At 39.5% G+C, this 23108-nt stretch overlaps 1 protein-coding gene across 1 annotated transcript in view; it reads right to left on the reverse strand.

Moving 5' to 3' along the window:
* Positions 1 to 23108, reverse strand: part of KCNH7 (potassium voltage-gated channel subfamily H member 7) — a 317537-nt gene that overhangs the window by 49777 nt on the left and 244652 nt on the right. The window contains exons 6-8 of the mRNA XM_045031733.1: positions 15268 to 15693; positions 5744 to 6143; positions 1322 to 1521 (exon numbers count right to left, since the gene is read on the reverse strand). Of these exons, the coding sequence (XP_044887668.1) occupies positions 1322 to 1521; positions 5744 to 6143; positions 15268 to 15693 (1026 nt within the window). The remainder of the gene's footprint in view (positions 1 to 1321; positions 1522 to 5743; positions 6144 to 15267; positions 15694 to 23108) is intronic.

The following is a 23108-nucleotide window of genomic DNA, read 5'->3' on the forward strand; positions in this document are numbered from 1 at the left end:
CTTCCAACCATTTATAAAGCTAGGCAAGTCTTAGAATAGCTTAGGAATAGCTTAGGAAGTTATCTGAGCTTGTATTATGCCATTGATGGCTTGAACTTGAGTGATTCAACTTATCAGAAAGGAGATTTCTGTCTTTTGGAAAAGAAGACAAGCAAGTGGATGCCTAGTCCTGCTCATGATGTTATTTCCTTTTAGCATGCCATAGTCTGTAGCTTGAATTAAGACTTATTTACAATATTCCGTCAGTGTCTATAATGAAGTGTCATGGGTAAAAAGTATCCTGGCATTTCTTTCTAAAATAGTAAGAACTCTGTGAATTGCTGAATGGTTAATACTGTGATGGCTTTCAGCAAAGACATGGAGATTGGTGGGTGGGAGCACAGTTGCTATTCAGGCTATTTTCTGATTAGAATTCTTCTCTTTTGGGATGCCAACTAATCCACTTTCCCCACCTCCAAAGTACATGGTACATTGTACTAGTGCTGTGTCATGAAATGCTGAAAAAGGGCCTCATTCTGTACTGATTTTATGCAAGTGTAATGCTGTATATTCCAACTGAGTTACACTGGTGTGAAACTGAAGTGTCTGGATCAAGCCAAATGTTTAAAAGAAATCCTGAAAGAAACTGCATTTGGAGCAAATGTTCTTAAGATTCTCTCTCCCACTTCTTTTTTTTTAGTCCATAGCACCCAGCAGCGGTTCCCAACCTGCACCACATGTACCAACACTAGGGGTTCAATGATTAGTACTATAGGCAAGATTTTCAAAGTGACTAGTGATTTGGAATGCCTCAGTTTTTGGATGCCCAACTTCAGTGCTGAGTATCCATTCTTGGAAAGTCAGATACCTTTAAAACATTCCAACTCTGGCACCCAAAAATTGAAGCACTCACCACAATTACTAACCATTAAAAAAAATATTGGCCATTGTCTCTTCCTCACCATCTGTGCCACACCACTGGCTGCCTCCCATGTTAATCATGGAACTCCATGTTAACAATGGAATCTGGGCTGCTCCAAACTTTCAGGTGACCATAGCATGCTGTAAATATTTATGCAGAACTCTCTTTGGTTTCAATCAAAAGGGGGAAAGTGATGTCTTATGCGTCTATGCTACATTGCACTGTATAACAGAACACTGCTACGTGACATCTTGTTTCAACACCATGTGATGACATGGATTGGGAACCTGGGCCTGTCTCCAGGGCAAAAAGTAAACCTGCGAGAAAGAAACAATCTAGCATCTCCAAAATTATGAGAATTGTTTCATTCTAGACCATTAGGACTTTGTGATATTAATTTCCAAAAGTAGAATTACATACCATGTTCATGTCAATGCCATTGGTGTATGTCCACGCATGCTGGAAGTACTCCTCGAGCCGCTGCCGCAAAGGATTGGGGATTTGATGAAAGCGTATAAACTCTTTTACTCGCAGCATCTGCATGTGATACCGTGCAGTTCCCGAATACAGTCTTTGGATTATTGCAGATACATTTCCAAAAATACTCGCATACATTAATGCTGGATTAGATAGAAACAAACAGTTAGCTAATATCACTACATTCTGCACACAACACAGCTGTTATTACTGCACAGACTAGTATGGAAAACAGCTCAGATCAGAGTTAGTGACATTTTGGTCTTCTAAACAGAAACTGGATTTGATATTACCTGATATAAGAAAGACATTCATAGCTTGTTAATTGTCTGAGTATGTTAATGGTGAGCTTCACAGAAGGAACATTCACTGAAAGAAGTTTTAAAAATATTAGCTAACACGATTGCAGTGTTTGGTTTTGAAGATTTTTAGTTCTGATCCTGTGAAGATTATGCACCTGTGGCTTAACTTTACCAACCTATAGACTTCAACAGGACTGTTTGCAGTGGGTAAAAGTAAGCAGGTACATAAGGTTTTGCAGGATTGGGGCCTAAAACTGAAGTAGAGTGCGACCTTGATTATCTAAAGGCTATTGGGAGATTAGTTTGAGTAACAGATTCTTTTTCAATCTAATTAAATGTTATACGGGGACAAGATCCAGTTCATATAATGCAGAGTTTTAAATAACATAGATTGAAATAACGGAGACTGGATGGACTGTTGGATGTTTGCAGCCAAATCTCAATTTTGTATTTTAAAATCTGTTATAATATGAGAAATGTTTGGAGCCATTCTGGGGGGGAGGGATAGCATTGACCTGCTAAACCCAGGGTTGAGTTCAATCCTTGAGGGGGCCGCTTAGGAATCCAGGGCAAAAATCAGTACTTGTTCCTGCTAGTGAAAGCAGGGGGCTGGACTCAATTACCTTTCAAGGTCCCTTCCAGTTCTAGGAGATAGGATATCTCCATTAATTTATTTACATAAATAAAAAGCAGAATCAGATGCAAGTCTCTTTAGGTTAAATAGCTCCAATAACTCACTGAAAATTCAGCTCCTTATCCTGTACAGCAATTTGCTTGTAAGAAGACATGCCCATGTAGAGCACCACTGTCATAAATAGGACTCTGTGGCTCCTTTGCAGGATCAGAGTCTAAGGCTGGTTTTAGTGCATTCGATTTGTACTCCTTAAATTTCTGTTTTTGGTAACTCAATAGATTTTGTTAAATTTCCAAATGAGACACACAGCACCACCAGTTTATAGTATTCATTTTGATTTTTTTTCTGGAAAGACAAAGATGACACTGTTCCTTTTATCTAAGGGAGAAAAGCTACTGTGATGTAAGTTCCTTTAATGTTACATCAAAGCTCTAGAACTTCAATGAGAATTTCAATGCTGCACCTTGATTACCAATCCCTAAACGAATTCAATCTGATTTAAAAATAAGCTCTATTAAAACAATAGTTTTCCATAAAAAGGTGGTTCTATCTTTAAAGACATTGGCTACTGCTGCTATGAAGTCTCAATTTTTGTGAAGAATACCTTAACATTACATATTTTTCCTTTAGCAGTTTTCATTAACAAAAGCAGAAACTCTATGGTGGGTTAATGGATCAGAAAAGGAAGTCAGATAGGAACTGCCATATAAATCAGACCAATGGTCCATCTGGCCCAGTATTCTGTGTCTTACAAACAGCACTTCTAGTAAAGTACCAAATACTTCAGAGGAAGATGAAAGAAAACCTGTATTGGACAATCATGGAACAACTTATATAATGGGGAAGTCTCTTCCTAACCCCCATCAATTAGTGCTTGACTTATGCCCTGATGCACGAGCACTTATATCCTTTCTGAATAGTTTGTCTCATTTTTAACATAACTTCATTTGCCATATGAATGTCTAGTCTCATTAAATTATAGACTTTAAACAATATGTGGTAGAAATGAATTCCACAGATTAATTTTATGTTCAGTAAAAACAAAAGTATTTCCTTTATCAGCTCTAAATATAATGCTTTTCAATTTCATTGACTATTCCATTGTTTGTACATTATGAAAAAGGTAAATAGGAGTAACCCAGTATACCTTTTTTATATCATTCTTTTTTGGTATATATTTATCGTGTCACCTTTCCTAAATTAAATTAAATAGTCCAATCTTTTCAATCTCTTCTCCTATAGAAGTCTATCCAGGCTTCAAATGATTCTTGTTGCCTATCTCAACTTTATAAGGGCTATCAGGGAAACACAGAAACTAAAGTGCTTTATTTGGTCCGATAGAGGTCGGACATAAATAAGCAATTTGTTTTAAAATCTACATATATACTCAGAAAATACAAATATAATTATATTTGTAAAAGACCCATGCTATTATGGTTCCTATAGTTCCTATAGTTATAGACTTTTTAAAGGGAGAACTGAACCTTGGCGGTTCCATTTTAAAAAACAGTAGCATTTCGTTTCTGCGGGATATGAAAGCATTTAGCTAAGACACCTCACTTGAAAATTTTTTTCCTGAGAGTTTTTAATTGAGTATTGTAACATGAACCCTATTTTTCATGTGTTCACATCAGACTAAATACTATTGTTCTTAGCCTCTTGTCAGTCAAAATTCCCTCTGAAGCCAAAATGGATTTTTTTCTGATAAAGAATTGAGTAGGGATACGAGGATTTGGCCATACTCAACAGTTCTCATGTGCATTGCCACAACTATTTACAGTAGTAAAGGTCATGAGAAATAAAGTGAGACCAATTCTATACTGCTTGCTACTTTCTGTTGCCAAGTGCTGAGAGTACCAGGTGTATGTTTGTCCTCTTCTTCTTGTATTTGATACAAACTGTCTAACACATTCCTTGTAGGTGAGTGTGCTGGCTCAGAATGGAAGGAGTAAAGAATATGAGACTATTACATGATCAAGCAGAACTCAATGAATGATGTGGTCTCAGTAAGGCAACTGCTAGAAAGAGGGAAGCAGAGAATTTCGGGGAGAATTTGTTGGTGGTGCCAGGCTCTTACAGACTGTTGAAGTTTGCCAATAAAGGCCTTGATTCTGCATGAGTAATGCACTTATAAACGCAATGTAAAAAGTGATGAGCAGGGCAGAGAACATATGGAACCTGATTGTGCAGCAGTGAGAAAAATGTTGTTTGGATGCCAAGTTACCTCTGCTTTGAAACTTCAGTAAGGCCAAAGAGTCATATCACTGATATGTGGAACATTGTACTTTAGCCTCAGACTCCTCAGATTCACCTATCCTCCACCTACAGCAGGGCCCTTTTTTATCATCTGCTCTTGGGCACCCACTTCCTGACGCTCAAGGGCCTTGAAACTTATTTCTACTCAGTACTGAGGACTCTGTCTAGTGTACAGCCTCATTGGTGCCTGTCCACAGTATCTGCTCACACAGCTGTGAGAGGGAAACACTTCCCTCTCACAGCTGCACATGGTGCAAGGGCTGACAGGATCAAGGTCCAAATAGTGCTGGATCTGTTCCTGTGTGTGTGCCTGACAACACTTCCCATGCAACAGGACAAATATCCACACAACAAAGGCAGATCAATGGAATCTTGTGACTTTTCAGTTATCACCTGTCAAAACATGGAACTAGAACCCACAATCAGGAGAGGAGCAAAGCAAATACTAAGATGGTCTGTCCTCTCAATTTTCTATATGTCTTTCAACTTTTGACACTGGAGGGCCTTGGTGATGTTGGGGCTTATATTTGTCAATGTGCTATGTGTTTAAAAAGCTTTTTTCTTTGTCATAACTCAACTGTTTTCAACTAGATGGAAGCTGCTTATTCTGAAAAAAGTAATTTCAGATCATAATACAGTACATGGATAGTGGCCAATACCAGACATTTTAATGCAGATTGTGCAATGTTACAGATGCAGGTAGGAATATGGGCTGCATATATTAATGAATGTATTGTGCACATTTGGAAACCTCACCTGAGCATAAAAAGTGCTCAAATAAGCATTTTCTATTGTATTTTGTTTTTTAAACACTCAGAGACCTTCTCCTTTTGGCCCCAATTCAGCAAGGGTCTTCCTGCACCACTGGTCTTATAGAAGTCAAGGTTCTACTAATGTGTTTAAAGTCAGGCACATTTTTCAGAAACTTATGGAACTGGAGCCTTTGTATTTCCATTCTATATATATTTCATGGAGACAATTCCATACCTGAGACTACATGACGCAGCATGATATGCTATAAATATATATTTATGTATAGTCATTTTTTAAATTTATCTGTCTTTCTCCCTCCATGTTTATAATTTAACAAACTTAAACTCTATTGTATCCATTGTTCAAATACTGAGTTAAAATAAAATAAAATGAAATAAAATAAAATAAAAAAATACTTACAGCCAATCAACATGACACAAATGGAAAAGATTTTCTCTGAGTTGGTGTTAGGAGATACATTTCCAAATCCTACGCTTGTCAGACTGCTGAAGGTAAAATAAAGTGCGGTAACATATTTGTCCTTGATGGATGGTCCAGAGCTTTGATCAGTCACATTGTAGGGTTTTCCTAATTGTTCTCCTAGAGAATCCAACCAGCCAATTTTTTTAATCAAGTAAGGCCTTTCTACATTCCCAATGGCATACCAAATGCAAGCAAGCCAGTGTGCAATTAGTGCAAATATGCACATAAGGAGCATCAGAACTGCAGCACCATATTCTGAATATCTGTCCAATTTCCGTGCAACCCTCACCAAACGCAGCAGCCTAGCTGTCTTCAGAAGACCGATTAATGTTGTTGTCTGTGAAAATAAGACACAAACATTAGAAACTGATTTTCATCGCTAGTAAGCATACTCCAAAATGGCAAACATGAACAAGCCAGCCTGAAGTGGGTAAAGAAAAGACTGTCATTTATTAGAAGCAAAAAAGTTTAAGTGATAGCAACCTATTTCAATTTAATGTTGATTTCATTTCCTCTCAAAGCCTCCTACATGATAATAATGTAAAGTATAGAGGAAATGAACTGTCTGATGTGTTTTGTTAAGTTACACCATCTTTAACCATTATCATCATTGTGATGTCTAGAATCATTTGAACATTGTACCTGACCTATTTTCCTAACTCCATAAGGCAGCAAAATATTATACTGCTACATATCACCAATGGTATATGGCATGTGAAATCTAGCACCACCTTTTGTGCAGCAGAACTGCACCAAGCTCCACTGCTGCCCTAGGCAGAAAGGTGGGGTTTGTCGACCACTCTACAATTACCCATCATTCTATAATTGGCATTTACCAGGTCCTATCCACTAGTGAGTCATGTTATATGCTTGTGGTTAGTGCCCTGTAAAATAGATTATCAAGAACACTATAAATAGTGACTGTAGAATTTCAGATAGAGAACTTAAATATTTTGGCTACCCATTAAGTCTGTGAATGTAATATTAAAGCATAGTAAAATGTCAGGTCGTTTTCTGTATGCATCTATAATACATAAGATGTAACAAGTTCTCTTAGCTTTATGAAAGGTTCTGATGGGAATATTCTGCACAGTAAAATGTCTTCTCACTAAGTACTAAACTAGTTTTTAATGTTTTATTAAACCTCTCTCTATTTTGTGTGTTTCAGAGTGAGATCACAACAATATGGTCAAGCCCTACATGAAAAAAATATGTGCCGCATGTGCAACATTTGTAAAAGGACAGTATAGTATGTTTATAACAAATCTGCTACAGCTGATTAAGCTACCACTATGTGATGGTAATGCCAAAAATTATGAAGTTGGCAGCTGAATCAAAGTCCATTGTGGGTGTAACAAATCAGTGCGAACAGTTTAATGACATCATATTTCTTCTAGACTTATTCCTGGACTAAATAAATGTGTAGTCTGTTATTTATGAAATATAATATGAAGGACACTTGAATTAGAACATGATGCAATAAACAGAAGAAGAAAAAATGATGTATGAATGATTGTTTTCTGATTATAGGAATTGGAAGGAAGGTGGTGCAGGATAATTAAATTTTTGCATAAGAGTCTGTTGACAGAGAATAATTTCAGTCAATACCTCAGTTGCATTATGATGGATGAGGCTGAAGAGAGTGATTTCAACATTCTGAGAAGTTCACTGAGGCCCCAGATCCTGTGAAAAGCTATGCATGTGCGTAACCTTGCATATATTGAATTTAATTTAAGCACATGTGTAAATCTTTGCAAGATCAGAGTCTAATGGTTTAGGACTCTGTCCTGTCCCACTTATACACATGAGCAATCCTTAGGCAAATAGCATCATTGGTTTCACAGAAATTATTTGTAGGTGCAATCATGGCTTTGCCCATTGTACTGCCACGGGAACACACAGAAGGCAGACTGTCATAGCCTGCATTCCCCCTTGCTCCAAGACGAAAGCACCTGGTAAAGTATCTGGTACAGCATGCTCATCATGACAATGCTCCACGGCTTGCCCCAGGACACCCGTTCCCACCAGTTTACCCAGAGGATGTAGCAGCACTGTGGAGGCTGCTCTCCTCCCTGGATTGCTTGCTACCTGATTCCTTAAAATCTTGCATGGCTGCACAAACCAGGCCACAGGCTGGCCCTGTGAGAGTAAGGATTTGCCGGATAACCACTTAATTTTTATTTGGCAGCTGTTTAGGGTTCACTGTGGGTCAGCATAATACAGTTACAACATCACATGCACAGCTATTGAGGTTACAGATTTGGATTAGCTAGAGCTTGAACCAGAGCCCCTTGAAGTAGTGGCTTTTCATTGAGCCCTTAATAGGCAACACCAGTTTTTCAGTTACCTTGCGTCAGGAAAGCAAATTCACATTTTGGTTACAAATAAAAAAAAAATCCATCAGAGATGAAAGAGCAGCTTTGCTGTTGATAGTGAGTTACTTTTATATTCAGCTAGGCTGAGCTAAAACTGATTCATTTTATTAGCCAATAAATCTAGTATAGGCTTGATTCACTTGGTCAATGGACTACATGGCCTTTTAAAATTAGATAGTCCTGAATCCTCTTGCTATGATCAGGACTTGGACTAAGGAGGTGATATTCTTCAAGTTCTTTATGTAGTTACCAAATAGTCACTTTGGCCATACTTACAGTACTGACTGCACTCTCACTTAACAAAAAATACAAAGAGAACACGATATTTTAAAAAATGGAAAGAAATCCAAACCAATGGCTATTTCAAAAAGATGAAAAAAATGCATATTTTTGAAAAGCACAGATGTTTAGTAGAAATATCACAGCTACTACAAGACACTCATAGTAAAAATCACTGTTTTACCTCATGCATCAATATCTTGGAAGTCAGAGATTTTCTTAAATGAATGAACAACACTTCATTCTCCCTATGCCATCACTTCACCTTAATACAAGTCAACTTTGTTAAGAACTTTACTTTAATGGACATACTCCAAACACACTACCTAAACCGAATGGTTGTACTGTACCCGATACTTGTAAATATTCTCTGGTACTGATGAATATCTTTTCATTCTCAAAGGTCTGTACAGAGACCATCTATGTCAGGGGTTTTCAAACTTCACTGCACTTGAACCCCTTCTGACAACAAAAAGTACTACATGAGCCCATGAAAGGGGGAATGAAAACAGAGCCCACAAATGCCCTGCCCCCCTCGCTGGGGGGCCATGGCCAAGCCAAAGCCCAAGAGATTCAGCCCTGGGCAGGGGGGTTTGTAACCTGAGCCCTGCTGCCCAGGATTGAGCCGTTGGGCGTCGGCCCCAGGTGGTTGGGCTTGGGCTTCAGCTTCGGCCCCAGACAGTGGGGCTCAGGCTTCAGCCTCGAGCTCCAGCAAGTCTAACACCAGCCCTGGTGACCCCATTAAAATGGGGTTGAGACCCACTTTGGGGTCCCAACCCACAGTCTGAGAACTGCTGATCTATATGTAAAAAGATGGTGAATCCCCACATACTGCCTGTACTGCTTCTGACATTCGGTTGGCAGTAATTACATTGCTTCCTGATCCAAAAGGCTATATATTTTAAAAATCAAGTTTTAACTTTTATAATGGCTCAAATCCATGCTTAAAACCATGACCATAACATTCAGGTAATAACTCATAGAACATCTCTGTATGGGTCTGCCCACAACAAGGGTTTATGTGAGCTCACCCCCAAATTGTAACGGTCAATTCAGATAGTTAGGAAGGATTATTTGATACTGTTCCTGAGAAGCTCGAGAGAGAGAAATGTTTATAAACTTCTGCCTACCATCAATTTAGAAAAAATCCTGCTAATCACATTAGTTCACAGTTAGTTTATCTTCTGGGAGTACGACACTGAGTATATCTTATAAAATCCTTACCCATTAGTTATGGGTTTTCCTCAAGTCTGATTACTGTCTCCTTCCTCACTATTGAGATTAGTTTAGATCCTCAATTTCCAGGGCCCTGATGTTGAACTGATTTATGGCATGAGGCTGTTTTGTTGGAGGCCAATTGATGATGGAATGACTAGAAACAGGAAGATCCCTTAGTCTGCCTGATTGCAGAGGCATCATTTGAAAGGTATTACTGGTATTCAATTGTTTGGAAGACTGAGTTGGGACTAGCTAATTATCTGCACAAATGGTGTTCATTCTGAGCTAACAGCCATTATAACTCAAACCCTGATGGTCAGATCCCTCATCTTTTTTTGGTGGTTTTATTTTCTTCAAAATATTCATTATTATTATTATTAATGAATATATTTCTATCATGTCAGCTCTTATTTGTCTCTTTTTAAAACTAAATAACCCTTGATGTGTATGTGTAGCTCAAGCTGATCCTTACAGTGTATTTATCTACATTGTATTTACTCTGTCACCATATTTCCCAGCTTCCTAGTTTTATAAGGTCCTTCTGAATTTCCTCAAAATTTTTAGAATAGAGTAGCCTAAATAATTTTGTGTCACCTGCAAATTTTGGCACCTCTCTGTTCATCTCTTTTCCAGATCATGAATAAATATATAAAATAAGAGCAAGCCTACTGAAGATCCTTGAGGAAAACCCCTATTAACCTCTTTCTCTGTTTAAACCATTTTCTAATCCATGATCGAGCTTTGCCTCTCACCCTGGGATTTCTCAGTTTGCTAAATAGCCTCTTCTGAGGACTTTGTTGAAGTTGAAAACCCTTCTGCTTTATGTGTCATCATTGTCCTTCACACCAACATCTTAATAATTAATATTAGTCATTTACAATAGGACATTTATTCTCAAACTGTGGTCCAAGGACCATTGCTGTAGGTTTATAGACAGCTGACTGGGCAAGCAGTACTGGAGCTCCTCCTAGTTTCAAGTTGATAGACTTAAAGGCAGCTAAAAATACACTAAAGACTTTCCTGAGATTGCTTATTCATATAAATGATTTCTGTAATTCCCACCATAATATTATGTGATCATGAATGGGTAGTGAGGTGGTCCTTAGGATTGCAAATGCAAGGGGAGAGGTTTCATATGGAAAGACATAGTCCATGATATGAAAGTTTGAAAATTTGATTAGCAAATCAAGTGCTAAAGTGGGAAGTGAAAACTATGTATGATATGTATGATATCACAGTTTCTGTGATATTTGGAGCTTGGTTTCAATATACAGTTTAAGGGAGACAGGGGAGTCTACCAATTTGAACAGTGGACTGGGAGTCAGGACTTTTAAGTCCTATCCCTAGGGCTGCTATTGGGCATATTGTTTCACCATAACATTTGCCAAGCTGTAAAATGGACATATTACCTAGCATGTGCATTGTGAGACTTACTTAATTCAGAGCTTAGAATAGAAGTATTTGATTCATATGCCTTCATGTTAACCACAAAGTCATCCCTTTTTCTGACATTGTTACCAATTTAAAATGGCCCATTCAGTTGTACATAAGAATGGCCACAATGGGTCAGACCAAAGATCCATCCAGCCCAGTATCTTGTCTACCGACAGTGACCAATGCCAGGTGTCCCAGAGGGAGTGAACCTAACAGGTAATGATCAAGTGATCTCTCTCCTGCCATCCATCTCCACCCTCTAACAAACAGAGGCTAGGGACACCATTCCTTACCCATCCTGGCTAATAGCCATTAATGGAGTTAAATTCATGGAGGTTATCTAGTTCTCTTTTAAACACTGTTATAGTTCTAGCCTTCACAACCTCCTCAGGCAAGGAGTTCCACAGGTTGAATCTGCGCTGTGTGAAGAACTTCCTTTTATTTGTTTTAAATCTGATGCCCATTTCCTGGGTTCTCCTGCCTTCCCCCCCATTTCCGAAGATTACATTTTTTCCAGTTGATACAGGGTTTGAACATGCCTTATACAGTAACACTGGTCAGTATTACTATTATTTGTACAAATAGCAATAGCACAGGATCTTACTTCCTTCTGTATCTTTCAGGACAATGTTTTCTCTCTCTACCCCTGATTCAGCAAAACACTTATGTCCATAACTTTAAGTACGTGAGCACTCCTGTTGAAGCCATTAAAGCACGTGCTTACGTCTTTTGCATGCACATTTACAAGGATTTGTGTGTGTGCGTACACTTAGCTATGCAACTGCATGTACATTTTTCTGAAAATCTAGGCCAGATTCTAGCAACAAGATTCAAAATAAACTATCAGAGTAACAGAAGGCAAAAAGATAATGTATGTCATCCCCTAACCTCCCAAAGTTTCACGGATGTCACTCAAAGTCAAAACACACAGAGAAGAGAACAGCGCACAAACAGCTATAATAGCATTGTGTTAAAAATCTATTTAAACTGAAAAGGTTTATTTTACATTATATTAGTTTTACTCTACTAGTTTCCTGTATTGACAAACTAAGGCACAAATAGAGGTATTCAAGTAATGCTTCATGTGGCATTTTGATTATCTCCTGCCCTTTCTAGGCACAGTTGGATAGCTAGGTTTGCTAAAGCTGGGTGAGCACACATGATGCTCTCTTTAGAACTGATGTTGGCTAATAAAAAGGATGTCCAGGCACAATTGTTAGCAGGGGATCTTATCTGAAGAACCCCTAGGTAATGAAAAAAGCTTTTCAGGGTAAAGGCACCCCCATGACTGAAAGTGTCTATGAAACGACAGGCACTTCATTGTAATGGTTTTACATTCACTCTCTCTCACTGGGCTATTAAAAAGGGATCATAGTAGAAATATTATACTCAGAAACATAGGAAACCAAACTACAATAAAAGTGAAGTTTAGACTTTCACCCAGCAGCTTTAGAAAGTAACTGATATATCTAATGCTATAAATGAGAGAGGGGAGTTTATTGAAAAGGTATGCTGAACTGGTCATAAAGTCCATAGACTGGTTGTTCCTCAGACGGAGTTAACTAGATTCTACAGTTAGCAGAAATATTCAATTATGAGAGAGGGATAAAATGAATAAATTGATTTCTTAATATCCACCATAAGCAACAAGCCATTTTTTTTGCTGAACTTTGTCCTTTATGGGAATTCAGCTGCCAAAATATTCTTTGAATCATAGAATCTCAGGGTTGGAAGGGACCTCAGGAGGTCATCTAGTCCAACCCCCTGCTCAAAGTTTGCTGCTATTCTGCAATTTTACCTACCTACCTAGAGTTTTTCTATAGGCCCCATCACTATAGAATCTACCACTCCACACCTTTTCCTGCCACATGTCTGTTGGAGCCACATCTAAAGAGCATTGGGAGTCTTCATTAACCATGGTGGGCTTTGGATCAGGCCACTTAAGAGTGGTTCCTTCCTGGCTTCTCTCTATTCCCTGACTCTATGGACTTTTTCCTCACGGTATAGGGGTCAGGTGGATAATTTTTAGAGGGGGAAAGGTGGAGGAGCCCCTCTTCATAGGTTCACTGCAGCTTCCACCTTAGATTTGTTCTTCTTCTCCATACATTGTAGGAACAAATTGGTCCAAGCTAATAGCATCACCACATGGCAGTGCTATCAGTGGTGCACCTTTTGCGTCCTTTTCCTGGCAGGTGCCAGTTCGGAGATGGTACTTGACTCAGAAGAAATACAGGAGACTGACCATGGGTAAGTGTGACAAATGCAAAAGATAAGAAGATACTGCTATTGCTCTATCTGCTTCTGTGCCTTTTGGTCTTCTTTTGCAGAGAAAAGCTCTTTGTTGGTGAGGGGATGGTTCATGTTTTCCTCATCCCTTTAATGCACTCTCTCTTTCTTTTTATTGTATTCCTTTCACAAGACTTTCTTTCCACTAATTTGTTCCCTGCACATAATCTTCAGACTCCCCATTTTCCCTTCTATAAGTGTTGGAGCCCATTGAAAGCAACAGGGATCTTTCAATCAACTTCAGTGGGAAACAGAAGGATTCCTATGGACCTAATCTCTCATCCTCCCTCCCAAGCATTTATATGGTGCACATCACCATAGTATCCATCCATCAAAAAGGAGGGAAAATGGAAGGGAGGGAGGAGAGAAGCCCTTCTCATTACATACAACTGAAAAGGCAGAAGTAAGAGAAACTGTAGGTTACAAATTTCCTTCTTTCTAAATTTTTGTAAGACTATAAATTATCACTAGTCTCTGCGGTGCAAATGGCTACTAAATGTGTCATTTGTTTGCTCTGGGCCCTTAAATATTTGTTTGCTTGAGTTTCTAAGAACTGTCCTTCTGAGCATAGCCATCTTGGTCTCAGAATTCAGTTCAGTCTGTCAAAGACAACACTAATTGTGCTCTTTCACAAAGAATTGATTTTTGTTCCCTCTTCTTGTTGCTTTCCTTTAATAAAAAGTCATTTTAGATGGAATGTACGTTTTTGCTGTTTCTATATGTAGACATAACAGTCTCCACATTGTGACATTGATGGTACCTAGTGAAATGAGTAAATCATCAATTCAGCATTAATGTTCACCTTCTCGTCTCCCTTCACAACACATACACATTATTCAAAAAACTTTCAGTTTCCCTTATTTCAAAATATGTGCAAAATTGTATTGGGGAAAAGTGGATTAATTGTGTCCTTTGTGAAACCCACAGATCATCATATTTGCTGGGTTTGCTGCTGCTATTTTTTTTTTCAAACAGCTCTAATTCTACCTACCCTCAAAAAAGAATTTTCTACTTGTCAGTTCAGCTTTCATCACAAAGTACATTATAACTTTAGCCTTTCTTAAATTAAATAAAAACTCTTTGGAAGGAGGCAGAATTGGGTCAGGTATCCACAAAATGTGTGTGCGTTATACATTTGAAAACTCTCCCAATATGTGTATATTTGAAAACTGGTGCAAGTCGAGTTTACACTTCCTCTACCTAAACTGTATATAACACATTTAAATTTTGCATCTGAGCATAGATATTAAACCTAAATACCATAGTACTAACTCTCTTGTGCCAAAGCCCGAGCTGATATAAATCAGACCAGCTCAGGTGAAGTTAATAGAGCTACATTAGTTTATACCAGTTCAGGATCTGGCCCAGGTTATTTTAGCAAGGATTTGAACTTCTAAAATGATTTAAAAAAACAAACCTAGTAATAGTTTTGGTTTAACCTTGCCAGATTGATAGACCAGATGAGTGATTCCCTCAACCTATTCACAGAACAGTTTCACTCACACACATGGTTAACGACAGGAAGAGAGAAATGTCTTTAGAACACCAAGATTATTCTGCAATACTTTGTGTATGGTATGTTTATGTTGTTATTTTTAAAGAAGATTGTGTCAAAGAATTTGAGAATGAAAAAATTGATTTGGGTCATCCAGTCTTTTTCTGCAGGAGAAGGCTCATCCGCTACCATTTTATTGGTGTTTTGTCCAGTTAAATTTTAAGTCCCAAGTGTTGGGGCTTTCACCACTTTCCTTGGGAGATTACTGAACGGCCTAATTGAGCTCACTGTCAGGGAAATGTTATGTGTGGTTATAGCAGATTATCAAAAGTCAATACTTGGGAAGAAAAGGCTACTTTTTTATTTTAGCTTACCTCATCAGAGCCAGATCCAAAAATCAGCAGGTCAAAAGGTATTGCAGCAACCATGTCAATTAGGAACCAGCCTTTGAAGTAGTGAATTGCTATTTTTGCTGGGTCACTTACCACTTCTTCATTCTGGTTTACATATGTTGTTCTGAAGTTTATTAGAATGTCAATGATAAACATAATATCCACAATTAAGTCTACCACATTCAGTGGGCTGCAAGAATATCCACACACTCGTCTCTTCTGTTCTTCACTATCATTCAGAAGGAAGGCCGCAGAGTAAGGGGTGAATATGGCAGTATATATCACCAGCAACAAGATGAGCCAGTCCCAGACTGCTTTGAAAGGACTGTAGTGCAATATAGTAAACTTGTTGATGCGAGGTGTCTGGAGTTTATATTCTGGCAGAACATCTGCTCCTAAGGATAGAACCTAGAACAAGAAATATACCATGTCAAGAAACAACAAATCAGAGTAAAACAATCTGTACATATTTTTTTTAAAAAAATAGCAAATATAGTGAAACAGTTAAACTGTATTGTGTTATTTAGACCTAGAGGTTAGGCCCTGATTACACAGTCCTTATGCAGTGAAAATTTCCATCTAATCCCACTCTACTGCCAAGTAACATTTATTATATTTTTGGAAATTAGATCATAAGAACATAAGCCACTGCTTCCCGCAGCTCCCATTGGCAAATGGCAAACTGCAGCCACTGGTAGCTGTGAGCGGCCATACCTGCAGATGCTCAGGTAAACAAAGCGTCTCGCGGCTCACCGGGGCTTACCCTGAACGAGCCGCAAACCAAGTTTGGGAACCCCTGATCTAACCCAGTGTCCTGTCTTCCAACAGGGGCTTCAGAGGGAATGAACAGAACAGGCAATCAAGTGATCCATCCCGTATTGCCCATTCCCAGCTTCTGGCAAATAGAGGCTAGAGACACTTCAGAGCATGGTTTTGCATCCCTGCCCCTCCTGGCTAATAGCCAATGATGGTCCTATCCTCCATGAACTTATCTAGTTCTTTTTTGATCCCCATTATAGTCTTGGCCTTCACAACGTCCTCTGGCAAAGAGTTCCATGGGCTGACTGTGCATTGTGTGAAGAAATACTTTCCTTTGTTTTAAACCTGCGGCCTCTTAATTTCATTTGGTGATCCCTAGTTCTTGTATGAGGAGTAAACAACACTTCTTTGTTTACTTTCTCTACACTAGCCATGATTTTATAGACTTCTATCATATCCCTGCTTAGCCATCTCTTTTCCAAGCTAAAAAGTCCCAGTTTTATTAATCTCTCCTCATATGGAACCTGTTCCACACCCTAATCATTTTTGTTGCTCTTTTCTGTACTTTTCCCAATTTCAATACAGCTTTTTTGAGATGGGGCAACCACATCTGCACACAGTATTCAGAATGTGGGCGTACCATGGAGGCAACAATATCTATCCCTTTCTTAATTATTCCCAATATTCTGTTTTTTTGACTGATGCTGCATATTGAATGGATGTTTTCAGAGAACTCTGACTCCAAGGTCTCTTTCTTGAGTGGTAACAGCTAATTTAAACCCCATCATTTATATGTATATTTGGGATTATGTTTTCCAACGTGCATTACTTTGCATTTATCAACACTAAATTTCATCTGCCATTTTGTTGCCCAGTCACCCAGTTTTGTGAAATCCCTTCGTAACTCTTCATAGTCTGCTTTGGACTTAACTATCTGGAATAGTTTTGTATCATCTGCAAATTTTTTCACTTCCCTTTTTTCAGATCATTTATGCATATGTTGAACAGTACAGGTCCAAGTACAGATCCTTGGGAGATAACCTCTTTGCCTCTCTCCATTGTGAGACCTGACCATGTATTCCTACCCTTTATTTCCTATCCTTTAAGCAGTCACTGATCCAGGAAAAGACCTTCCCTCTTATCCCGTGGTAGTTTACTTTGCTTAAGAGTCATGGTGAGGGACCTTGTCAAAGGCTTTCTGAAAATCTAAGTACACTATATCCACTGGATCATCCTTGTACACCCTTGTCCACATTCTTATTGATCCCCTCAAAGAATTCTAGTAGATTTGTGAGGCATGATTTCCTGTTACAAAAGCCATCTGATAATTCCGTTCTTTACTATAGTTTCAACCAATTTGCCTAGTACCAAATCTTTTAAAAAGGTACATATTAAAAAGATATGTATTAAAAATGAAAAAAGCTGCCTAGAATGAAATCTTAGGGGAAAAAGTAATACCCTGTGTGATAATCATTGTGTGCTTTCATTTCTTTTTGATTAGCTATTCAAGATTTGAGATTTTAGCTGGTACAAGATCAAAGTGAGACACCCTCTCCCACTATAATCTTTTTAAAATCCTTATTAGCTCATCTATTTTTGTTTAATTTTCCAGCAGCAAGTGTTTTATAACACTCAGATCCTTTCTTTAGCCACCTAAGCAGCACTAGCTGTTCAAGAAAGATCTACTGTGAAAATGTTGTGAGAACACTAGGGTTAATAACCACTCTTCTCCTTTGAAAAGTGAAGCAGGGAACGATTAAGTCATCCACAAGATTATATGGTACCTTTAAGCAACCACTAAACACCATGCTGAGGTGATGGTGGAGGACATTCATGTATTATTTATTTTTTAGCTGGGAATTGCACTTAACTAATGGGACTAGTTGTATTTTTATGCACTAGAGACATTAGTCAATAGCAAACTGAATCAGACATATTGTACAGCATCTGAGGCAGTCTTCACCCTTTCAGCCCCCCCACAGCATGAGTCGAGACAAGAATAAATCAGCTGTTTTCCTAGTATTAGAGAACAATGTGTATTTGTGTATGGGGTGAGGGGGGAAGTGAGGGGAGGAGAAATTGCTATGCACTTTATAAATAACACAGTCCTCCTGGTAGAGTTTGAAATTAATCCATTTCTTTAATTGACATTGAGAATAAAGCTCTCTTCACAATTTTCTATCAGCTATATGAAAATTCCAACCAAGGTGCTGTATTGCTGGAGAAACAACTGAGCTCTATTCTTTTTTCTCCTACGCTAGTGTAAATCAGGAGTAACTCTCCACTGAAGTCAGGGTCTGATTTGCTTTTCACTTACACTGGTTTATTTCTATTGACTTCAGTGGAACTGAAAAGTATGAGAGCAGAATCAGGCACAGTAAAGTAATTGTAGTGTACAAGTGACGTGAGATCAGAAACAGATCGAGTGTTTTCACATAAAATTTCTTAGACTCAGGGTGATTGGATGATTTGTGTGATTAATAGATAATGTAATATAAAACTTTACACTGCTATCAGAACAACATTGATTATTGCCTGAAATTTGTTATCTGATTTTTTGTTTGATGGCCATATAGGTATCTTGTCTTCTCAAACAAGTCAAAATGGACAGGTGTTCACCCACTACCAGCATCTGTATTGATAGTATCAGTAGACTGTGACTAAGAATTAAGACTAATTTATCTTCTTTCTTCTACATGCCATCCCTCTAAAGTGGAGGCACTGCTTTGTCCAGTCTGTATTTATTCTTTGGCTAAATGGATGGACAGCTCCAGCTACTGAAGCCCTCTCAAGAATGAGTTTCTTGTGGAATGCTTAAGGTACAAATACCTTTTCCTCCCCAAAGTGCACGATGGGTCAGTGCCCCCAACTGGACTAGCCACTTTCTGTTGCCCCTTGGCTCTGCTCAAGTATGTGCATCCCTCCTTATAACCCAAATGCAGTAAGGACCTTTAAAGGAGCCCCATCCTCTTTTCCCTGCTGCCCAAAGATTCACTGCATTCAGTGGCTGTAAGCACATTTTCTTTACACTAAAATACTAACAATGAACTCCACTACATAGCAAAAGATCTTTAATAAATGTCTGGTGACCACATTTTTTTGGACTCTGAGACAATGGATCAGGATGTAAAGAAATAAAAATTGATTAGTTGGATATGAAAATGCTTTGAGAATGCTGCTTTACACCATGAGTGCCAATCCTGCACCAACTGAGATCAAGAGGTATTTTTGCCCAGAACAAGTGTCTATAGAGTTTCAAAGGTCTCTGTGAAGACTCAGCACACCATAATTGGCACTTTCCTAGCTACTTATTCATAGAATCCAAGGTGAGAAGGGACTATTGTAATCATCTAGTCTGATCTCTTGTACAACATAGGTCTCAGAACTGCCCCCAAAATAGGACACAAGTCTAATTAATTAAAGCCACAACTTAAATTGAAATGAGATGTCCTTTAAAAATTATTTTATACTTGTCATTATGAAACTTTGAAGAAAATATCATTTCACTTTGTGGGTTGCTGGGGATAACAAGGAAGAAATGACAGACAGAAATGGTAATAAAATCTACCCACAATTTCAGCTGACAATTAACCAGCTCTATTAGCTGCAAAGTATCTTTTTGCTTTGGAAAGATACCTTTTGCTAGACTTTGAGCATCCACAGTAGAAGTATTTCCCCCAGAGTGGAAAGGCCTCCAGCTCCTTGCTTGGGTGGGTGACCCAGTCTTTAAGGGTGGGGGGTGTTAGAGGGACCTGGACCCTCCCTTTCCACAATGTCCCAGCCAAGGGCTCTGTGACTGTAAGCCCCTGAAAAGGAGCAGCCCTCCTGGCATAGAGTCTAAACCCGCTGCCCTAGGCTACTTCTCACCAGTTTCTGTTCAGTTTGGGTATGGCCCCTCTAGTCCAATTTAGTTGGGCAATGTGCTGCCTTTTATAGGGGCATCTAGTCATGGGTCCAGGCTCCTTCAGGCAGGGCACCCCCAAGCTGGTGAGGCCAAACTCTACAATGTTCCTGGGCTTCACCCACTCAGTTACCTCCAAGGCTGGAGGCTCCTAGGTCTCTTCCACAGTCTCCCATGGCTTCCTCCCAGGTGGCTATCTTGGCAGGCAGGTTAGTGATCCTTCCCCTCAGTTAGGAAAGCAGCTATTTCCTTCCCCTTCACCAGTCAGCCACAACTTGAGCCAGGCTCCCTCCTTTTCTCCTCTCTCCAAGCCTGGCCTTGGCTGCAGGCATAACAAGGTGGGGCTAGCTGGGCCCAAAGTCTCTCTTTAACCCCTGCTGTGCTTGCTGACAGTTTCTCTGCTTCATCACAGCCTCGTTCTGAATTTTTTTCATGTCAGCTTATGCCATTTATTGCTGATGAAAACCAAATCCTCAGCTCGGGTAAACTGCGTAGCTTCATTGACTCAAATGGAGCTATGGAAATTTACATCAGCTGAGAATCTTGTTTCAAGTATTTAGACTTGGTAGGATTAATGATATACTGTCTACCTACCTCTTTCTGAGGTATCTCCCCCTTATATGTTCAGTCTGGGGTAATAGCAACTGTCAAGATGGAATATATTTACAGCAGTGCAGCAAATCTGCAGTTGACATTCCACAATGAGTGAGCAGTCAGGATCCAATAACATCTCTAAAAAGTGAGTTTATCCCAGAGCTTAAAGCCCTTCTCTGCCGCCTTTCTGTAGTTCTGTTTTTAGTCTCTCTGAGATTAACACAGTAGTTCCTCTGCTAGTGAAGAAAAAAAAAAGAATATATTTGAAGGCAATGGAGGACTGGGCGTGATAGCAAGGCCATTAAGCAAAAACGAAGTGGACAGCTACCTAGGGTACCATAACAGCGGGGGTTTCCAAAATAAAATGAAAAAATGGTCCTGTCAGCTTTTACTGTTTAAAACATGATTTAATTACTGGAGGAGGAAGTCCCAGTACTGGGCTCCCCAAAGATGATCTTCCACTTTTTGGGGAATTCTCATGCCTGTCTTGGCAGTTCTAGTGTTGGGCTTCCCAAGGAGATCCTGCTCCTGGGTGGGGTCTCCTGGTGAAGAGTCAAGGAGACACGCTAGGATGTTGTGTAGCGTGCCAGTCAGTTTTCTACTGATACTGTGTAGTTGACTTATGCCAGGCAGGTTATGTCCATAGATTCCATACTGCTGTGTGAAAGTCGTTCCAGGGAAATACTAAGATTCAGGAAATCTTGTCAAAAACACTGACCAGTTGGATTCTTTTCTATATTTGGTTTCCTTCCCATTTTCATAAAGAAAGGATAACTAGGGCACGGGTGATCGGTGAGGCTCAGGCCACCTAGTGTCGCCACTTACCTGGTGTGCCGGTTTCAGTTTAGGGAAATATGCTCACCCTAGAGTGTGGTCACTGACCCATCTCCCCCCCAGTGACCAGAAGAGAAGAGCTACTATATAGGTCCATGCTGGTGCAGGAAAAGCCCTCTTTTGCCTGGATCAGGTGGGGCAGCACACATCCACCCACCCACGGAAGTGGCAAAATACCGGATTTTGTCAGGATCCAGTGGGCATTGCGCTAGTTGCTCCTTTCTCGGCAGCAGGGGGCAGGAGGGAAGAGACTGGGAAGGAGTTTTTCCTTCACGGCCAGATTGGCCAAGGTGAAGTGGTTTTTTCCCCCACCTTCCCCATAACAGCTGCGGGGGATTTAGTTCAGGGAGAACATGGAACAGGAGTTAGGCAATGATGTTACAACTCATTATATACACTTGGGGCGGATGTCCAGTGCAGATACTCTGTAGTGAAGGGATGTGGTGATCCAGATAAAATGGATTGGTAAAGGATTTAAAGGAGGTATTCTTTAAAGGAGCAGAAACGGGGTGTGGGAGGGGTTAGGGCTCCTATGACTGGTACTGCAGGGAGCCAAACCCCTTCTCCTTTATAGCCCCCCCAAACCTTATTTGAGGGGGGAATGGTGAGGTCCCAGCAGCGGGTTGGCTGGGGACCAGGATGGGTAAAGGAGAGGACTGAAAGGCCCCCCCAGGTATACACTGAAATTAGTATGGAATTACCTGCACCGTACACTTATCTAGTGGATACTCCCAGACATTTAAGAATTTCTGCCCTGGGCCATGGTGAGTCTAACCCTGGCCCTGCCACATATGGCTGAAGCCAAAGTTTGAGCAACTTACCTTTGCATGGCCTCCTGTGGTGTGAGATCCTGGGCAGCTGCCTTGCTTGCCACCCCTTAAATGTTGGCCCTGCCAGGTGACCCCATTAAAATGAACTGGCAACCCACAGTTTGAGAACCGCTGCATTAGGTGCATGATCTCTGAGTACCGTAGGTCTCTCTCCTCACATGAGATACTTCTCTCAGTTTTCAGTTCTCCTGTGTTTTATCTCCATTACAGCTATCAAACTATGTCTAACAAGGACAATTTCTTCCCTTTTTGTGTCTATTCATAACATCACTGTGAAGCCAGTACCGCCTGAGCATCCTTAGGAAATGACTGAATTCAGAAATCACTATCTGAAAATATACTGTATTACACAAGTGCCACTGAACAAATGACAATTAAGCCAACATTTGCCCCCTGATGACAAGCATTACCAATGTCCTCAGGAACTTCTGATTTAGTTTGTGATTATTATGAGCTTTCAATGACCATATTTCAATTGCCTTGATATCTTCTTTCTTGACATGGATGACTAATAAGGCTACCCCAATTCTGAAATGATAAATAGCTGAACTCCTTTTTGATTGTAATGCTCCAGAAAATGTATTGTACTGCCTTTAAATGTCAGCACAAACCTAATTTATTTGTTTTTTCAAAGGCTGGCCATTAAAGCACAGCTTCCCGGTCAGAAAATACCACTACTGAGGATTTATCAATACCTGTCTGATTTACCCCTTTTTATCTGTTCTCCTACATTAGAACTATACAGCAGAATGTTGCGTATTTATATCTAGTGCTCACATTTATATTCTGCTATCGGAGATTGTGAAATGCATCTGAGGTATTGTAAGCTAATATTGAAATATTATTACTAATATTGAAAGCTAATATTACTTTTTAATGTTAAGCTTTCTAATGGAATGATTGCA

This window comes from Mauremys mutica, chromosome 10, assembly GCF_020497125.1.
Source record: "Mauremys mutica isolate MM-2020 ecotype Southern chromosome 10, ASM2049712v1, whole genome shotgun sequence".
NCBI classification, from domain to species: Eukaryota; Metazoa; Chordata; order Testudines; family Geoemydidae; genus Mauremys; species Mauremys mutica.